This window comes from Plecotus auritus, assembly GCF_963455305.1.
Source record: "Plecotus auritus genome assembly, chromosome: 5".
In the NCBI taxonomy this organism is placed as follows: Eukaryota; Metazoa; Chordata; class Mammalia; order Chiroptera; family Vespertilionidae; genus Plecotus; species Plecotus auritus.
In genome coordinates, this window is record NC_137776.1 from 151,138,086 (window position 1) to 151,157,087 (window position 19,002).

Consider the following 19,002-nt stretch of genomic DNA (forward strand, 5'->3'; position numbering starts at 1 on the left):
TGTGCCCTCCCTTCCCCTCCTAACTTCTCTGACCTTGTTCTCCTGTGATTCGCTTGTTCACTACACTCCAGCCACACAGATGCCCTGCTGTTCCTCCAACATGCCAGTCACGCTCCCACCAAAGGGCCTTTGCATTTGCTGTTCCCTCTGCTCGGAGCACCGTCCCTGCAGATAGGTTCATGCTCTCTCCCTCTTTGCAGGTCTTTAAGCAAATGTCACCTTCCCAGTGAGACCTTCCTAGCCACATTATGTAACATTTCAGTCCCTGTCCCCAGCACTCCCTATTCTCTTTCCCTCATTTTCCTTCAGAAAAGTATAAGGTATAAGAAGAAAAAATAGAGCACTAGCAAAAAGTAAAGTGAGTAGCTTCTGGGGAAGATAATCACAGTAACTAATCCAGGGTCACAAAGACCAATGCCTCCATGGGCCAGGGGGTTGCCTAATGTGAATGAGTGTGGGCCAGGTATGGGACAATAGGGAATGGTGGTGACTGGGGAAAACCTGACCGTATTTTACTCCATCTGAAAGCTTTAAGATTCAGATTTTATAAAACATCTGTGTGGTCAATACAAAATTGCCTGTGGGTCTTTTTAGGCGTATAGGCTGTTAGTCAATAGACGCTACTACTAATATAATAAAATCAGCTAGATTCCTGATGTTTCAAATCCAGTACCTTGATCTCATTAACAGAAGTCATCACTTATTTTTCTGAAAAGGAGGAAGTAGGCAGGGAAATAAATGCTTTCTTTTCCTCTCAGAGATTTTCTAACTGCTAGTGTTAGATGTGCTGGAGTTTCATATTACTTCCCCCTCATCTCTGTGTTCAAATTGTAAAGCAGCTGGGAGAAGAGACCAGACAAAGGGTTAGACAACCCTGGCTTTAAATTCAAGCTCTGCCACTTATATTAAGAGACTGTAGTAATTAAGTAATTTTTAACTTAAAATACTTAATATTCTTGGAGCTCAGTTTGCTTAGCTACAACACAAGAGTACACCTAACTCATAAGGCTGTGGTGAAGGTTAAATGACATTATGGAGGCCTAAGTGCTATCTATGAAAAAAAAAAAAAAAAAAACTATAGAAATGAGATGTTAGTAGCTTACCAAAGAACATTAGGCTACATTTGATCTATTATCAGGCAATATCATTTTATTAACAAATAAATTAGTTTCCTAACAAGTCTACTATTATAGAGTACAAGGAGAATTATAGTTGGTTACCCATATTTTCTTAATTTTCTTTACATGATAGATGCTCAAAGTTTCCTACACACCTTTCCTGGTGAATTCTAACAAAAAATATCCAAGGAGACCAGAAATAGGAAATTAGTAAGATTTATCTACTCTGCTCCATTAAATTTATTTTATTTCAATCACATATGAGAAGCCTCCTGAATATATTCACAAAGCTCTAAGTCTGAATACTTTTTTTAAAGGAGTCAAGTGACAGTGATTTAGGAAATAGTTTTCAAGTTTAATTATGCAGCACAATTAAAGTTAGAAAATAGCTGTAAAAGTTTCTGAAAGTTTCTAACATTGAATATAAACGTTAACTATTATAATTACATTTTATTGTAGTGATATAACTATGTTTTTATACCATTATTGTCATTATTCAATTTGAAGAAATACTTTATAAAGTGAAATAGAATCATGCCCTAGCCCAGCCGTGGGCAAACTACGGCCCACGGGCCGGATCCGGCCCGTTCGGCTGTTCTATCCGGCCTGCGGAGCCGAAAGAGCGGAGGGTTCTCTTGCTCTCCCCTCCGTTCCTTTACTTTGAATTTATATTAGTTCACACAAACACTCCATCCATGCTTTTGTTCTGGCCCTCCGGTCCAGTTTAAGAACCCATTGTGGCCCTTGAGTCAAAAAGTTTGCCCACCCCTGCTAGCCTGTTTGACTCAGTGGATAGAGCATCAGCCTGTGGACCAGTGGTTCTCAACCTTTCTAATGCCGCGACCCTTTAATGCAGTTCCTCGTGTTGTGGTGACCCCCAACCATAAAATTATTTTCGTTGCTACTTCGTAACTGTAATTTTGCTACTGTTAACGAATCGTAATGTAAATATCTGTGTTTTCCAATGGTCTTAGCAGTGGTTCTCACCTGTGGGTCACGACCCACAGGTTGAGAACCGTTAGCAGGGTTGCCTAAGACCATTGGAAAACACAGATATTTACATTACGATTCGTTAACAGTAGCAAAATTACAGTTACGAAGTAGCAACGAAAATAATTTTATGGTTGGGGGTCACCACAACACGAGGAACTGCATTAAAGGGTCGCGGCATTAGAAAGGTTGAGAACCACTGCTGTGGACTGAAGGGTCCCAGGTTTCATTCTAGTCAAGAGCATGTACCTCAGTTGCAGGTTCAGTCCCCTGGTGTGTATGAGAGGCAAACAGTTGATGTGTCTCTCTCACCCCTCCCTTCCACTCTCTCTAAAAATCAATGGAAAAATATCTTCAGGTAAAAATAAACATACATACATACATACATACATACATACATACATAAAGTAAAATAGTGAGAATCAAAAGATACTGATAGAAAAGACTGCCCATTGATGATGGGTAGGCAGTGTGCCTGCCACAGATAGTCAAGCAGGTTTCACATGCCAGTCCACACCATTCACGTGATCCCCTTGTGATGGTACTCCCTAAAGACACTCCATGCACCACAACACAACCTACTCAGTAGGCTGAGGACAGATGCTGTCACTGAAAATGTTGTTCATCTCATTGCTGAGGGTATATTTTAGTATACAGCAAAATTAGTGGCAGGTAAAAATGGAATAAGCATTGCTCACATTTATATTCAGAAATCTGCTCCTCTCTTAACTCCAAGCACATTTGTGACAAAGTCCAAATACTACAGCTGAGATTATCAGCAGTTTGTGTGTATGCAAAACAGCTAAAGAAACCAGTTAATGGCCCTTATCTGGTTTGCCTATATGCCACAACCTTTATAAATGAAGCAATGCAGTATTTGGTATCACCAGAACAAGTGTGTCAAAATGAAGATAATAGTAACCCCTAACTATCTCCTGAGTTTGTGGAAAGACTCAGAAGTGTATAGAAAAGAAAAATGTGAGAAAGCACTTTAAGGACAATATGGCAATATCAAAAGATAACAGATCACCTGTCATTTGCATTTATCCACACTAACCTCCTTAGCAAAAGACTTTGGAGTTGGGGTTACTTGGGGTAACTTTTTTTTTCAATATATTTTTATTGATTTCAAAGAGGAAGGGAGAGGGAGAGAGAGAGATAGATAGAAACATCAATGAGAGAGAATCATTGATTGGCTGCCTCCTGCACGCCCCCTACTGGGGATCAAGCCTGCAACCCAGGCATGTGCCCTTGACCTGAATCAAATCAAGGACCCTTCAGTTCGCAGGCCGGTGTTCTATCCACTGAGCCAAACAAGCTATTAACCCACTTGGCTATGACTTTCCTATTTGGAATCTGCCATAGTCGCTACTTCCAAGCACACACCAAATTGTCAAGACTCTACAGAAGTCGCATATCTGTCACTTATTAACCAGAACCACCCCTCTTAAGGTGAGCTAAACTCTGACTGAGTTACATATATTGATCAGCTTAGCTATACTGCTTCTGGGAAGTATGCTATCCTCTTGAATTGAGAGAAAGAGAAGAGAGAAGCGTAGGAGAGAAGGGAACTTCTGGGAAATACGATGGAGGGGAAAGAGCAATGGCCTGGAATTCCAGGGACCTGGATTCAGTCCCCAGCTGAGCCAGAACTCTCTGTGTGTCCTCAGACATATCACTTCAGCTCTAGGAGTATTGGACTTTACAGATGGTCCAGACCCCTCCAGTTCTAGTGTTTTGTGGCTACGTCTTAGTCTATCTATCAATACACCATCCCACTTAAAACTCTACACATCCTTTCTCTGAAAGTACCAATCACCTCTATACAACAAGCAGAGCTATTTCTCCTTTATCTGCTGAGAAAAATGGTGGGAGATAGGGAGGAAGAGACTAAGATTTCTAATGAATTTTTACAGGGCTGGACCCTTTAAACATGTGATCATGTGACAAGAGGAGATGAGGAAACTGAGGCTCAGAGAGATTGCATAACTTGCACAAGGTCACGAAGCCAGAAAGCAACAGAGCAGGGATTTGTACCCAGGCTTGTCTGCCTCCAAAGCTTGTTCCAGACCACCATGTTGCCTGAAGGGAAGGGGATCTGAGAGGCCCAGAGAGTTCCTCACTTCCTAACTAAGGAAGAAGTCTTCTTTGTTACTAGCCCAACTTCACTGGCTGAAACCACTGTGTTGTTATATGTAGTGTGCTCATCTGTCCCCACTTGCCTGGGACTGTTTTCCTAGCAGCATTAGTAAAGTGCCCCTTGTGCTCTCAAAAGGTTTGCCTAACAAATTTTATGGTCACCTAATTATATGTCAGCTCTGCTATGATTGTATCATAGCCAGTATAAAAACAAAAAACAAAACAAAAAACAAATCACTTGCTATTGTGGGAATTAACAGTTTGGGTTAGAAATAAAACAGACTTTAAAATTTATTATAGTCTGAGGTGCTCCAGGACGATGGGGGCTCAGATATGGTTGCCAATCAGCTCTGGAACAGAGGAGGTCTTGGCACAGGAACAATGAGCCCTGCGAGCATCTCAGTCTGATAGAAAGCTGCCCCGAGTTCCTACCCCGATGCCAGACAATCCAGTTCCTCCCAGTATGTGTCTGGGTCCCCCAACACCTCCTGGCGCTGGAGTTTAGAGGAAGCGAGTCAGAACAGAGCCACCATGGGGATGACAGCCCCAGGGCCCATTCACCTGCTGGAGCTGTGCAACCAGAAGCTCATGGCGTTTGTCAGCAATGTGGACAATAAGGATTTGGTGTGGCCTGAGGAAATCAAGGAGGAGGCCAAGCGCATGTTCACCAGAGAATTCAGCAAAGAGGAGGAGCTGATGCTCAAAACGCCTTTGCAGAACTGACCAAAGAAGAAGAGCTATCTTATGTTCAGGATGAAAACAGAGACCCCATCTGGAAAAGGTGGTCTCACAAGAAGACGCAGAGCAGCCAGCTGAGCTCCTAGCATCTCTGCAATAAGGATGAGGTGGAGCAGCTGGCCACGGTAGCAGCTGGCCACGGTGGCAGGGAACAATGGCTCCGTCATGTGGAGGGTGACCCGTGCTGCTTCGCCCATCCCTGAGTCTTTCACAGTGCTGATCTGCAAGCCCAAGAATAGTGTTGCACATTGCCAGCTGGTACCCATGGTGAAGATTGGCATCATCAAGTGCCATGGTGCCAAGCAGCACCTCAGCCAGTGCATTTCTGCTGGACTCTGCCCCCAACCCTGGCTCCAGCCACATCATCTTGATATCAGATGAGGAATAAACACTCAAGAAGTCAGAGACGGGGAGACTGGAGTCTGTTGCCATGAGTTCCCTAATACACCCTGGGACCCCAAGGGCGAGAGGTCAAAGCAGCCATTTGCCTCCAAGCTCAGGTTTACATGGACCTCTCCAGGCCCACAGACTCACCTGGTTCTCCAGCCTCCCCATGGCAGGAGCGGGTCTGGCTCACATCCTGGCAGATAACTTCTCCATACCCAAAAGCTCTGTTGTGGACCAGCAGTCAGTGCAGCGCAGCTTGGTCGCCTCATCTTCCCCGGGTCCCAAGAATTCTCTGGCCAGAAGTACTCCCTGGTGGCCAAATTGGAGAGCACATCCCCAATTCAACAGCAGAATTGCCAAAAAGGCCACTGAAGAGCTGGCTGCCTCTGCCTGCATAGCATCTGTCACAGTTACCTGGAGAGGCACCTAAATGTTGCAGTACCCCAGAAAAATCAGCCCTGAGGAGGACCCCAGCAAGGAGGCTGAGCCTATGGAGGTCCCCAAGAATGTAGGGAGTACCTTGTGGCCCTGAAGTGCCACCAAGATTGCCATTAGCACTCTTGGCTCGCAGCCTGTAGCCGGTGGCCAGGAAACACCCTCCATATGGCAGAAAGAGGCCAAGATCAATCAAGCAGATGGCCCCAAGGAGCCACCCCAGAGTGTCAGGAGGAAGCACAGCTACAAGCAGGCTGTGAGTGAGTTGGACGAGGAGGAGCTGCAGCCCCCCAGAGTAAGACCTCTTCCCTCCCTGTCCGGCAAGCAGATGAACCAGATGGTCATGACCCCAACCTTAGCCTCCCACAGCAGTGTCATGAGATCCTTCATTAAATGCAACACTCCCCTGCTCATGGACCCTATGGAGGAGCAGCAGTGCCTGGAGAACCTGTGGTGGAAGGAAGAGGCAGAGCAGCTCCAAAGGCAGAAAGTGGAGGAGAACGTGGCATTGGCAGCTGGAGGAGGTGAAGCTGAAGCAGGAGGAGCACCTGCACCAGGTGCTACAGGCCCAAGAGCAGGTGGAGCAAATGAAGGAGGTAAAGAAGCAGCAGACTGAACAGAAGTTTGCTCAGCTGGATGAGAAGACTGAGAAAGCCAAGGAGGAGCGATTGGCTGAGGAGAAGGCCAAGAAAGCATCAGTGGCCAAGAAGATGGAGGACGTGGATGTGCACAGGAAATAGGAGGAGGAGACACGGAAGCTCAGGTGGCTGCAACAGGAGCAGGAAGAGTGGTGACACCAAAAGTTTCAGCAAATGGAGGGGGAGGGGAAGGAGGAGTTGAGTTAGGCGTCCAAAGCCAAGAGGCTGCGGAACAGCTGGAGCAGGAGCAGCAGAGGGAGCTGCAGGAAAGGGAAAAGCCCTGCGGCTGTAGAAGGGGAGGCTGCAGACGGAAGTTCAGAAGAAGAAAAAGGAAGAGCAGGAGCGCCTACTAAGGAGCAGGAGAAGAAAGTCAAGGAGCCTGCAGCGACCAGCAAAGGCCTGAACATGACCATGGATGTGTAGTCTCCAGCTTATACCTCACATCAAATGACTCCACAGGGGCACAGGACTCCCCTCAAGATCAAACTGGATAACTACAGGATGGATCTGAATAGCGATGACTCCACTGATGACAAGTTCCATCCCCGGAAGTCCATCCCCTCCTAGGCCAGAGGCACCCAGCTCAGCCAGGCCATCATCCATCAGTACTACCACTCCCCACCCCACTCCCACCCCCCGAACCTCATCAAGGTCTTTGTCACTATTCGCCAGCTGGACTTGGAAGACATCTTCAAGAAGAGCAAGCCTCACTACCACAAGTGCACCAGCTCTGCCGTCTGGAACTTGCCATTCCTGCAGGGCACCAGGATCCCCAGCAGCCTGACCTACAGCCTGAAGAAGTACTGTGGCAGGCCCGCCAGCCTTCTCAGCATTCTCAGCCCGTCTGTGTGTCTGTCTGTCCTTCTTTCTGTTGGTGTGGTGCCCTCCTGCCTTGTGTTCTGAGGGTCTGGTCACATGTATATAAACATGTGTTCTTTATGTGCTGAAGGTGGAAAGTGGCCCTGCCTGCATGGAGGCTGTGCTTGGTGTGTGTTTACAGAAGTGCTAGGCCTAGCCCGCCTGGACCACAGGCAGCACTTGTAAATAAGCTACTATAATTTTAGCCTCTACTGTTTGAGGTAGATTAATAAAGTTTATTCCTTCAAACCTACTGTGGGTTTTGTGAAGACCAGCGGCCTCAGCAGATGCTGGGCCCTGGCCCTGCAGCCATGTACCTTGGGCCACCAGATGGGCTGGAGAAGCAAGGCACTGCTCCTTTTCGTTGTGCTTCAAGATCACCTGGGTCCCACCCCCAGAGATAATGATGCAGTGAGTGCTTGTGATGCCATCCCTGGGCAACCCTGAGAAACACTTCTCTCATGATGGGTCAGGAGAACTGGGCTCTTGACACAGCTCTGCCACTTAAGGGAGTCCCTCAGCCCCTCATGAATGGTGAAGGGTTGAGCTGCTTAAGGAGAATTAGAAAGGGATGATTAGAAAGGAGATGTCTCTTGAAACTACCTTGAGGCCAGTGCTTGCAAACAGTTGAGATGTTTCTCCAACAAAACCAGGAAGCTGCTAATGAAATGCTTAGTGCTAATGCAAGCTGGCCCTGGTTCCATGTGTGAGGACTGGCCTTTATCCTCTGCTGCTCCAGCCCCTGCATCAGGTCATTAGGCCAAATCAAGCCACAGCCAGTTTCTATAAAGTTTGATTGGAATCCACCCAATAGAAATGCCCATTGTCTCCACTGCTCTGCTGAGGGCAGAGTGAAGTAGCTGCAACAGGCCTTATGGCCTACAAAGCTGAAAATATTTACTATGACCCTTTACAGAAAAGGTTTGATGACTCCTTTAAAACTAAACAACCCCAGTGACTAGGCACCTCTCCCCCTTAAAAACAGGGAGCCCCCTCCCCCCAAAACAAAACACAACAGGAAGTATCTCCACCTGCTGGATCTGCTTACCCATTAATTCTAGGTATCAAGTCACCCCAGCCTCTCTATTAACCTGAGTAAACTTCACTGCCAGACTCTCTTCAAAATTCCACAGGGGCCTGGTGGCAGGGACTAGACCAGGCATTGACATTTGGAATGAATTTCAGGCCAACCTTAGCTCAGTCAGGCCCACACATCCTCCTTTGTACAGGCCCCTGTCTTCAGATACTATTCTAACCCACAGGCACCACTGTTCATCCAAAAGAGTCAGCCTATGCAGGTAGGAACAATAGGGCCCAATTTGTGCAATAGGACTATTAACATCAAACCTTCCAGCAACTGGGTGAACCTCCAACATCCATGGGCCCAGAACCCACCAAGTTGGTCATGGAGGCCAGAGATTACCGATAACTCCTCTTTTATTAATTCCAGTTCTATCAAGGCAGACCTAATAGATATGTCACCCTCTGGCCATAGCTTGATGGTAACCTGAATCCTGACCAGGCTAATTGCTTAAAATTAGTTGGACAAAGGAATGATTGGTTCCTCATCAATCTTAGTGGAAACTACATCCCAACTCAATTCTCAGGGGCCATTCCAACCCCTCACAGGAGCTGTCCTGGCAGGGACCTTCTCTGTGTGGTTGGTGTCAGTGGGATGGGCATATACCACACTCAGTCTCAGGTGGATTTTTCATCTTGACTAGAAGATAACAGACTTTTCTTCCTTTGTAGAAGCAACTCTTATCTTTGCCTCCCCACTATTGGACATGAGTATGTACATTGGGCTTTCCTACCCCTGACACTCGTATAATCCCCCAATAATCAATCCTTTAGGCTGCCCTTTAATGTGCCTGCTAGGACACGGTATGCCGTAGTGCTCCCTCTCCTCCTCTCTTTAACAGCAATTGTCAGGATTGCAGGGACAGGTACAGGAACGGGAGGACTTGTCACCTCCCTGACCTATTACCAAAGCTTATCCAAAGACCTGGCTGAAAGCTTAGCAAAGGCCTGATGGCCATTCAGGAGCAGTTAGATTCCCTTACTGGGGTTGTGCTCCAAAATCACAGGGGATTAGATCTTCTCACTACTGAGAAGAGTGGTCTGTGCCTATTTTTAGAGGAGGAGTGTTGTTTTTATGTAAACCAATCTGGCATTGTCCAAGGTACAACAAGGAACCTAGCTGATAAAGCTTCAGGCATTCAACAAAATATTGCAGATTCTTGGGTGTGTTGGCTATCCAAAAAAATTGGTTATCATGGCTCCTACCTTTAGCCAGACCTCTAATCATAGTAGTCCTGGCCTTATCTTCGGCCCTGCCTATTAAACCTCCTAACTCACTTTGTTTCTTCTCATATAAAGTCATTCAAACTACAGATGGTCCTCCAAATGCTTCTGCAGATGGAGACGACTGCCTTTTTCTGTGGACCCCTAGACTGGCCACCTCCGATGGGACCTGATGACTGCTCCCACACAATGCCCACTGTCAGCAGGAAGTAGCCAGAGCAGTCGTTGCCCCTGCTCCCAACAGCAGTTGTGATCTCCTAATCAGAGGGAGGACTGAGAGAAGTTAGCTTGAAATGCAGGCAGACAGGGCAGGGGTCCAGTGGGAAACAAAGGCAGGTGGAACATAGGCAGGAGCATACATGGCAGTTTGAGCAAGCCTAATCACAGAAACCAACCATGTTGAAATAGAATGTCTTTTGGACACAGAACAGGAGGCATGGGAAACCAAGGGAGGGCCTGCAGTAACAAGGTGTACTAATGCATAGAAACAGGAAAAGTTCAGGTCCATTGCTTGGCAAGAACAATGAGGGAATCAATCAGATGGTGACACAGTAGATATAGAGCAGGCTTATAGCACATATATACCCCTAGACCTACTGGCTTTACTGGAAACGCATTATTTGGGCCCCCTCCCCATGCAGGCGTCTGAATCTGCTTGTAATAAATTTTCCACGCTTTGCATAAATCTTCTGGTCCACGGAGCTCATTCTTGGGAGTCGAGAGACACGACCCCAGGGAAAAAAACCTGAGCTCACCATTCTGGTTATCACAGGCTCTCATCAACAATTTATGGCTATCATCAAAAGGATAAGAGATACCAAATGTTGGTGAGGATGTAAAAGTAAAGAGAACCCTTGGGCACTGTTGATGTGAAATGTAAAGTGATGTAGCCACTATGAAAAACAGAATGGAGGTTCCTCAAAAAATTAAAAATATAACTAGCATATGAACCAGCAATTCCACACTGGGTATATATATCCAGAGGAAATGAAAATAGGATATCAAAGAGGTATCAGTACTCCCATGTTCATTGCAGCCCTATTCATAGCCAAGATATGGAAACAATCCAAGTGTCCATTGACAGATGAATAGGTAAAGAAGATGCAGTATATACATAATAGACTATTATTCAGCGATGAGAAAGAAGGAAGTCTGCCATTTGTGACAACCTTGGCTTTATGCTAAGAGAATAAGCTAGACAAAAATACAAGTACTGCATAGCATCACTTAAATGTGGAATGTTTTTTAAAAAAAAATTGTGAAACTCATAGAAACTGTAGAAAAGTGGTCCCCAGAGACTGGGATGTGTCTACATAGGGAGAGGTTGACAAAAGGGTACAAACTTTCAGCTATAAGATGAATAAAGTCTGGGGATCTAGTGCAAAACATGGTGACTATAATTGATTTTTTTAAAAAAATATAAGCTCTGAAGTTAACTTTCTGTATTTGAATCCCAACCTTCTACAAATTGTCCTGTAACCTTGCCCAAGTTACTTAACCACTCTGTTTCAGTTTCCTCATCTACAAAATGGGGAAAGCTCCAAGACATACTTCATGGGGATATTACGTGGAGCGGAATACATGAGTGAAGGCATGTGGGGTGCCTGGCATGGGGCAAGCACTCAGTAACATTACTAGTGGCATATTAAAATGTCTGCAACATCCTGAAGAGAAGAAAGCTTTATTTACCTCAATATTCCCCAAATTTATTTGACCAGAGAACTCGGAATATCACTTAGTTTCCGCATGTTACTCAATCTCTGACCCACCTCAACTTGCAAGCTTCCCATCAGTTCGACTCACCATGCAAACGGGTAAACACATCAATCTCCATATGTCAAAAATCAAATTATTATCATCCCTCCCCTAAGCCTTTCCCTCTACCACCTACTATAATCCAGTCTCCCTCACCAGCAATCTGAGAAGTGACCAAGACTTCTCACTCACTGCTTGCATCTTATCTGTCACCAACTTCTGCAAACTCTGCTACCATAATTCACTTTCAGAGCTGTCCCTGCCTCTCCATTCCTCCATTCTTACCACTGGTTTCCCTGATCTCAGTCTGGCTCCTTCCCCATTGTTGTCAGAAAAATCATTCCAAAATGCCTAATTAGTCATATGAATTCCCTTCTTAAAAGGTTGCTGATGACTTTCCGGCTAAAGATTAAGCTCTTTAGCACAAACACACTTCTCTACCCCACGTGTTTTCATCTATCTAGAGGTGCCCAAATGTGTCATGCTCCATCATGCCTCTGCCTTTACACACTGTTGCCTCTCCCTGGAATGCCCTTCTGCACTCAGATGGCTCCTGCCCATTCTTTAAAACTCTGTGTGTCACTTCCTCTGGGAAAACTGTTTCCCGTGGTTGACTCCTTATCGTCCATTTCTCTCCCAGATGATTTGTCTAAGCCAGTGGTCGGCAAACTCATTAATCAACAGAGCCAAATATCAACAGTACAACAATTGAAATTTCTTTTGAGAGCCAAATTTTTAAAACTTAAACTTCTTCTAACACCACTTCTTCAAAATAGACTCGCCCAGGCCGTGGTATTTTGTGGAAGAGCCACACTCAAGGGGCCAAAGAGCCGCATGTGGCTTGCGAGCCTCAGTTTGCCGACCACTGGTCTAAGCCAATCATGGTAATTCCAGTCTTGTGATGGTGTCTGTTAAGAAATGGGCATGTGAGCCATTGCTGAAAATGAAGAGAATGGAAGAGTCTTGATGGGAATAAGGAGAAACTTCTGAGAAAGGTGTCTAGCTTCTAAAAAGAGCATCCTGGAAAGGTACAACAATGTCAAGAAAAAGAATCTGTATCTGAGACACCAGGAATTCTGGCAGCCCTGTGATGCCAACAGCAAATGGTCTGCGGGGACTTCTGGCCAACTGAGAAGGGCCAGAGATTAAATGAACCTGGGTTCTCAATGCTGGAATCCTTCCCGACTCGGGACTTGTTGTCTTGGATAATAAATCACCTTATTTAAACCAGTGTTTGTTAGCGTTCTCTGTTACTTGTTGCTCATGGCATCCTAACTGATGCAGCTGTCGCACCATCTTGTGAATCTCTCTGTCATCACAATCAATCATCACACCCAAGTCAGGAACATGACAAAAACCCTCACTATTCTTCAGTGTTATTCTCGAGGCCCACAGAATGCAATATGATAAAGACAAAAAAATAAGGAGTGTAAATATTGGAAAGGAAGGCACAAACTCTATTTCCAGGTGAAACTATTATCTAGCAAGCCAAAAATTCAAATAAAGAGCTAGGATAATTAATCAGAATTCAGTAAGGTATTCAAATGCAGCATCAACATATCAAAGCAGTGGTTTACTACATACCAGAAAGACATATAAAAATATAATAGAAAATCCCATTCCAAGTAGCTAAATGCACAAATTAGAATAGTCACATAATATCCAAGAATATCTAGAATAAGAAATATGCAAAACTTGCCTGAGGACATTGTTAGAACATATCTGAGCAACACAAAGGAAAATCAGGGAGCGTGGAGGGAGACATGAAGAAACATGAAGATCTTCTTGAACAGGAGAACTTCCTATTCTGAAGATGCAGTTCTCCTCTAAATAAATTAAAATTCACTGCAATTCCAATACAAATCTCGATGTCTTTTCAAAAATGACAAATGGAGAAAGTCCACATGAAAAATGAAGAAATTTGAGGTTGAGAAAAGATTGATGAAGGGGAACTTGACCTACCTGATATCACAACTATACTGTAAGTTAGTAATGGAACATGAATACTAACTTCAGAGCATAATAACTTTGAGAAAAACTGCTAACCAATTGGAGGGGGAAAAAAACGTACATCCCTGCTTCATGTCATGTATACTTAAAAATTCCAAAGACATTAACGGCTTAAATAAAAACAAATGTTAGATCAAACTACTATATAAAATTGCCATTTTTGTATGTTAAAATCAGTTGAGCTAATGCATTAATTGCAAAGAAAAAAAGAATACAAGACATGTTTTTATAATCTTGGAGTAAGGAAACCTGACAAAAAAAGAATATACAAAAATTAAGTAGTTTTCACATGCAGAAGTTGTGCATATAAAAAGTGCCTATGTTGCCTGACCGGTGTGGCTCAGTGACCTGTGAGAACCAGGCAGTCACAATTCAATTTCCTGTCAGGGCACATGCCCAGGTTGTGGGCTCAATCCATGATTCTCTCTCATTATCGATGTTTCTATCTCTCCTTCTTCTCCCTTCCTCTCTGAAATCAATAAAAATATTTTTTTTTAATTTTAAGTGTGTCACAAGGCTACTATTTTAAAAAGTTGAAAGCTGAGAACAAAGTACGAGGAAAATTAATATTTATAAAAGACAAAGGATTAATATGCAGATTATAAAAGAATCCCTACAATCCATAAGGAAATGACAAAAACACAACAGAAATATGCAAAGTAAATAAGCAATTCCCAGGAGAAATGCTAATGGCCAATTATCATTTGAAAAGATGCTCACCCTCACTAGTAACAAGGGACATGTAAATTAAAACAGTAAGATCACATTAGAGTTAGTGATTATGAGCAGTAGACATTTTCATACTTTGCTAGTGAATGTTAGTCTTTTAGAGGATGATTTGCCCATTTCATCAAAATTTAAACTGTGTATATCCTTCAACTCAACAATAACACTTTTAAGAATCTATTGTAGAGAAATGCCAGTGTATGCCTGTTCATCATAGCACTGTTATAGCCAATAAACAGGAAACACCAATTTCCAACAATCATTTGGTGATTAAATTACTGTATCTCTGCGCTACATATTATTCAACCATTTTTTAAAAGGATACAGAGTAATATGTATTTATATGGAAAGTCCTTCAAGTCATATGACAAAGTGAAAAAATGAATTATAAAATAATACAAAACAATTCCATTCTTGTACATGTCAATACACATAAATTGGTTATTGGGAGTATTAGGGTCAAGGAAAACATTCTATATATTGGTACTTTTAAAAATCTTTTATAAGAACATATCATCTACCTATATCAGTATACAAATAAAATTAATTTCACTTCAAAGTCAGTTCCACATGTGTGCATGAGGTATGGCCAATAAAAACACTTCCCAGGATTTTTTAATTACTTGAAAATCACATATATAGAGATATAGAGATAGAAATAAACACATAGACATGGGTATAGATATAGACACAGACCTAGACATGGACCTATACATAGACATAGACATAGATAATCAGTACCCTCTTTCCTGCTATACATAAGCTCTGAGTTTTAAACTTTCGTTTTTAATTCCTATTTCCCTCAAGAACCACAAACTATGATATTTTCAATGAAAAGGAAATTGGCAGAACATCAGTTTGATTCCAATTCTTTAACTAAGAAGGTGTTTCAGTAAAGCTCTGCTTTGAGCATAAAGGGGGTTCAGCTCATCCGGGCAAGCACACTTGAAGATTTTACCCTTGAAACAATGAAAGGAGGGGGAGCATGCTTTGCTTTGATTGCGCAACCTGTTCTCATAATCTTCCATCATTCCTGAGCACCACACCACCCCTGCCTCCTTCCTAACCTGCTGCCTACAGTGTAATTTATTAGCTTTTATGACTTCACATCATTTTCACTCAATAAGAGAGCCAGGACCCCCATTTTAGGCCTTCCCATTTTCCCCTCGCCTTGGTTTACTCACTCTCCTTCCTGCGTGTCTTTATTTTTTCTCCCTCCCTCTCTCTTGCCCATCTTTATCACAAACCTCTGACACTAGGTTCGCCCTTGGCCTCCCGCCCAGCTGCCAGCGGCCAGCAGGAAGCTGGAAGCGCGCACCCTTCTCCAGTCTCGGCACGGCAGCCCAGGGCAGGGCACCTACCCGTGTTCCTAGCTGTGATCTTGGAGCTGTGTCTCAGCAGACGGACAAACACATCACTGCTGCAGTGGTTCACCATTTGCAGGCGGAGGCCCCGCCGAGTCTGGATCTTGACCAAGCATTTTGCCATGCTGGTTCTTCCTGCTCCCTCAGTCTACTCAGTCTGTCATGGCCCAGCGCAGCTACCACCAGCCATAGTGGCTTTGACCTTTCACTAACTGTCCATTCTGTTTTAAATGACCTAGGCAGGGCTCACTGAATGAATCAAATGTCAGTTCGTAATGAGGCCAACAGAAATAACTCAGGAGGGATCAGCATGAAACGGAAGGCGGAGGGGGATGCTATTTTTAAACTCTCTACTCACTCCTCTAACAAACAATGAAATATTATGCATCATCTTTACCCCAGCCTTTTCTAAACTATCTAAACCAGAGGACCCCATGCAAATGCCTTACGGTGCCCTAAGAATGGAACGCCCCAGAAGATAAAATGACAACGAGGCAACTCCACAAAGCAGAAACCACCACCTTGATTTCCTTTAAAAATTACTTATGCAGCCTTTATTATGTTCTACAGCAGTGCTGTCCAATAAAAACATAATGCAAGCCACATTTTAAAAAATTATTTTAAAAGTAAAAGAAATATATTAATTTTAATAATGTGTTTTATCAGAAGCCAAGATATCCAAAATAGTAACATTTCACTATGTAACAATATAAAAATTAACAATAAAGTAGATTTCTTTTTTGTGCTAAGGCTTTGGGATTGGTGTGCATTTGCACACTTAGGGCATATGTCGATTCAGACCGGCCACATCCCGGGTGCTCAGAAACCACACTGGGCTGCCATACTAGACAGCACAGCCCCAAACGAAGTGCTGAGCTCCTCACAGTATAATCTCCATCCTCACTATGATGCTAACATCTTCTGTTTATAGAGTCACTGGCCTGGCCAAATTCATATAATTAACATGCAGGAAAGCCATGATTTGAACCCAGGCCCCCAATTAACATCAGTTGACTAGGAAAACAGTCCAGAATGAGAGTTGTTAGTGCTCCCACTTCTAACCAAATGTGTTTTATTTTTTTAATGTGTTTTTACTGATTTTGAGAGAATGAGGAAAGGAGAGGGAGAGCGAGGGAGGGAGAGAGAAACATCAATCTGTATGGAACCCACAACTTGGGCTTGTGCCCTGACCCGGAAATGAACCAGCAACCTTTCAGTGCACAGGACGGCACTCAACCAAGCCACACTGGCAAGAGCAAACCAAATGTGTTTTAAATTCAGAATCCAAATGTTACATCTAGTTCTCAGCACTTTGGAAGTCCCACACTTGTATGTCTGAGGCATAAACTGTGCTTATATCCCAGTGAGAGTGCTCAGGGAGCAAACTTTTCAGTTTTTGGACATGCTATACTTGAAAAAATTTCAATTGATTAATAACTGTGCCCCACATACTATCTTTGCTATATGTCTTTACTGGTACATTTTGTTCACTCTCATATTTAGAAGAAAAAAATTTCCTCACACAATTTCCTCATGCATGCATGCACTCTTCTACTTTAAATAGCTACTGTAGCCAAGAGGTAATTTTCTAATAAAAATTCTCTTTTTCTTTACTGACAAAACAAAGCATTACATTCAGGGCAGTCAGCTGAAATTCTTCATTGTTATACTTCACTATGGGAAAATAATTTAGCATTTCTGGAGAGAAGTATAGCAAAATATATTGATTGTGATATTCTTTGCCCAGAAATTTCACTTTTAGGAATTTATCCTAAGGAAATAATTACAAATGTTGACAAAAAATTTTGGACAAATATGTTCAGAGTATCATTTCTTACAGCAAAAAAATAAAATAAAATAAATAAGTCAATCTAAATTTCCAGTGGGAAAATTGTTAAATACATGTGATGGAATATTGTACATCTATTAAAATTTATGTTTAGGAGTTTAATGATGTGGGGACAAGTTTGCGATATATTGATAAGTAAAAATAATTTATATGAGCAATATGACCTATCCTATATGACAATGTACAATATGGGCAGGACTATCTATAATAATAGAAGCATAATATGCTAATTAGACCAGACAGCCGAATGACCTTCCAGACATCCTTCTGGATGTCCTTCCGGACAACCTTCCGAATGAAGCTGGGGCTATAAGGGCCGAGGCAAGCCACCACGGCTGTGAGGGCTGAGCCCCTTGCAAGAATTTCGTGCATCGGGTCTCCAGTAAACCTTGAAAGGGGAGAAGGGTGGCAGCCAGCCGTGCACTGAGAGCTGAGGACACTTCTGGGGACATCACAGGAGGCCACCCTCCCCTCACACAGGTTGTCCCTTCCAGATGCAGTATGACCTTCCTACTCTCATGGGTTTGGTCAATTTCCAAACCTGAAACTTGAAAGGAAAATACCCCTAAATTTTCACAAAATCTGAAACCCTTCGCAGTTCCCCTTGTGATCTAGTTTTGAGCAGAATCCCTATGTGGAGCAAAGCCCTTACTAGTTACCGACAGTGGTTCTTAAAGAACTACTGAAAATCTTTAGGATGCTAAAGAACAAATCAGGAAATCCTTGTCCTAGATGAATCAATGATTGACAGTAACATAGATGGAGCATTTCAAAGATTAACACAGGCTCATCTGCATGGCAGTGGGCCCGGGCTCAGACAATGAGAAAACCTCCCTTTGCCTGATTGGTCTCTATGCTTAGAACACGTTGAAGCAACATGTTATCTGACAGCCCATTCTAAACAAACAACAGACCTTCCAAAACAAATAGAAAATAAAAAATAAAACCTGAAGCAAAACCACAACCATTCTTTTCCACCCAAGATTTACTCCATTAATTCTCCAGCTTAAAATCTCACCATAGTTTTAAAATGTCTACTTTTATGAGTCACAACTAGTCATAATGTTTTGCATTTCAGACATTTAAAATTTTTCCCTCTCTTGGTCTTGTCCTCACTCTTTATGCTACTTTTCAGAGATCCCAAGTAGGTTCTTCCCTTTCTTCTGGGGACTTTCTGCTTTTGTTTTGAGAAAGAGAAAACCTAACGGGACCAGCCATTTCCCCCTGCCTAACCCTAACTCTGCCCAAAGGTATGGCTACATTTCAAGAGAAGGAAAGGGATGCAGAGATGTGGAGCCAAAGCAAAGATTCTGAGATACTGCACAGGGAGGATTGATCTTGTTCCAGGCACTGTGCTCAAAAGAACCATGTCAACAGCACAACATTCAGACGTCCATGACTATCCTTCCTGTTAGATTCGTCTGTTCGGAGACCGGGAATGCATGTCTGGGCAGTGGCAAGAGGCTAAAGAAAGCAGAGGATGTGTGAAGAAAGGCATCAGTTTTCCATAATGATATGCCAGAAACACTGATAAATCAAGCGAAAGGCAAAGAGGAGAAGGGAGTTCAGGGAGAAACGCCATTCGCAGGCCTGAATTCCATGTCTACTTCTGTGACAAACTTCCTGACAGATTTGGGGAAAGCAACAAGCTGGCCTCTACTTTGTGGGTGACTTGGAGCTACTGGACAACC

The 19,002-nt window shown here is 43.4% G+C and overlaps 1 protein-coding gene and 1 pseudogene across 5 annotated transcripts in view; one reads left to right on the top strand and one right to left on the bottom strand.

Moving 5' to 3' along the window:
* The window catches only part of FRMD3 (FERM domain containing 3), a 294,130-nt gene that overhangs the window by 16,356 nt on the left and 258,772 nt on the right, over positions 1-19,002 (bottom strand). Inside the window, exon 1 of one of the 4 annotated variants that reach the window (XM_080667368.1) lies at positions 15,460-15,728. The exons of the other annotated variants lie outside the window; for them this stretch is intronic. Coding sequence (XP_080523494.1) covers positions 15,460-15,586 — 127 coding nt within the window. The 5' untranslated portion in view covers positions 15,587-15,728. Of the gene's footprint in view, positions 1-15,459; positions 15,729-19,002 lie in introns of those variants that run through there. 4 annotated transcript variants of the gene reach the window in all.
* LOC308249549 (inner centromere protein-like) lies at positions 4,779-7,348 on the top strand (annotated as a pseudogene). The gene is made up of 2 exons: positions 4,779-6,597; positions 6,746-7,348. The product of its transcript is annotated as an inner centromere protein-like (transcript).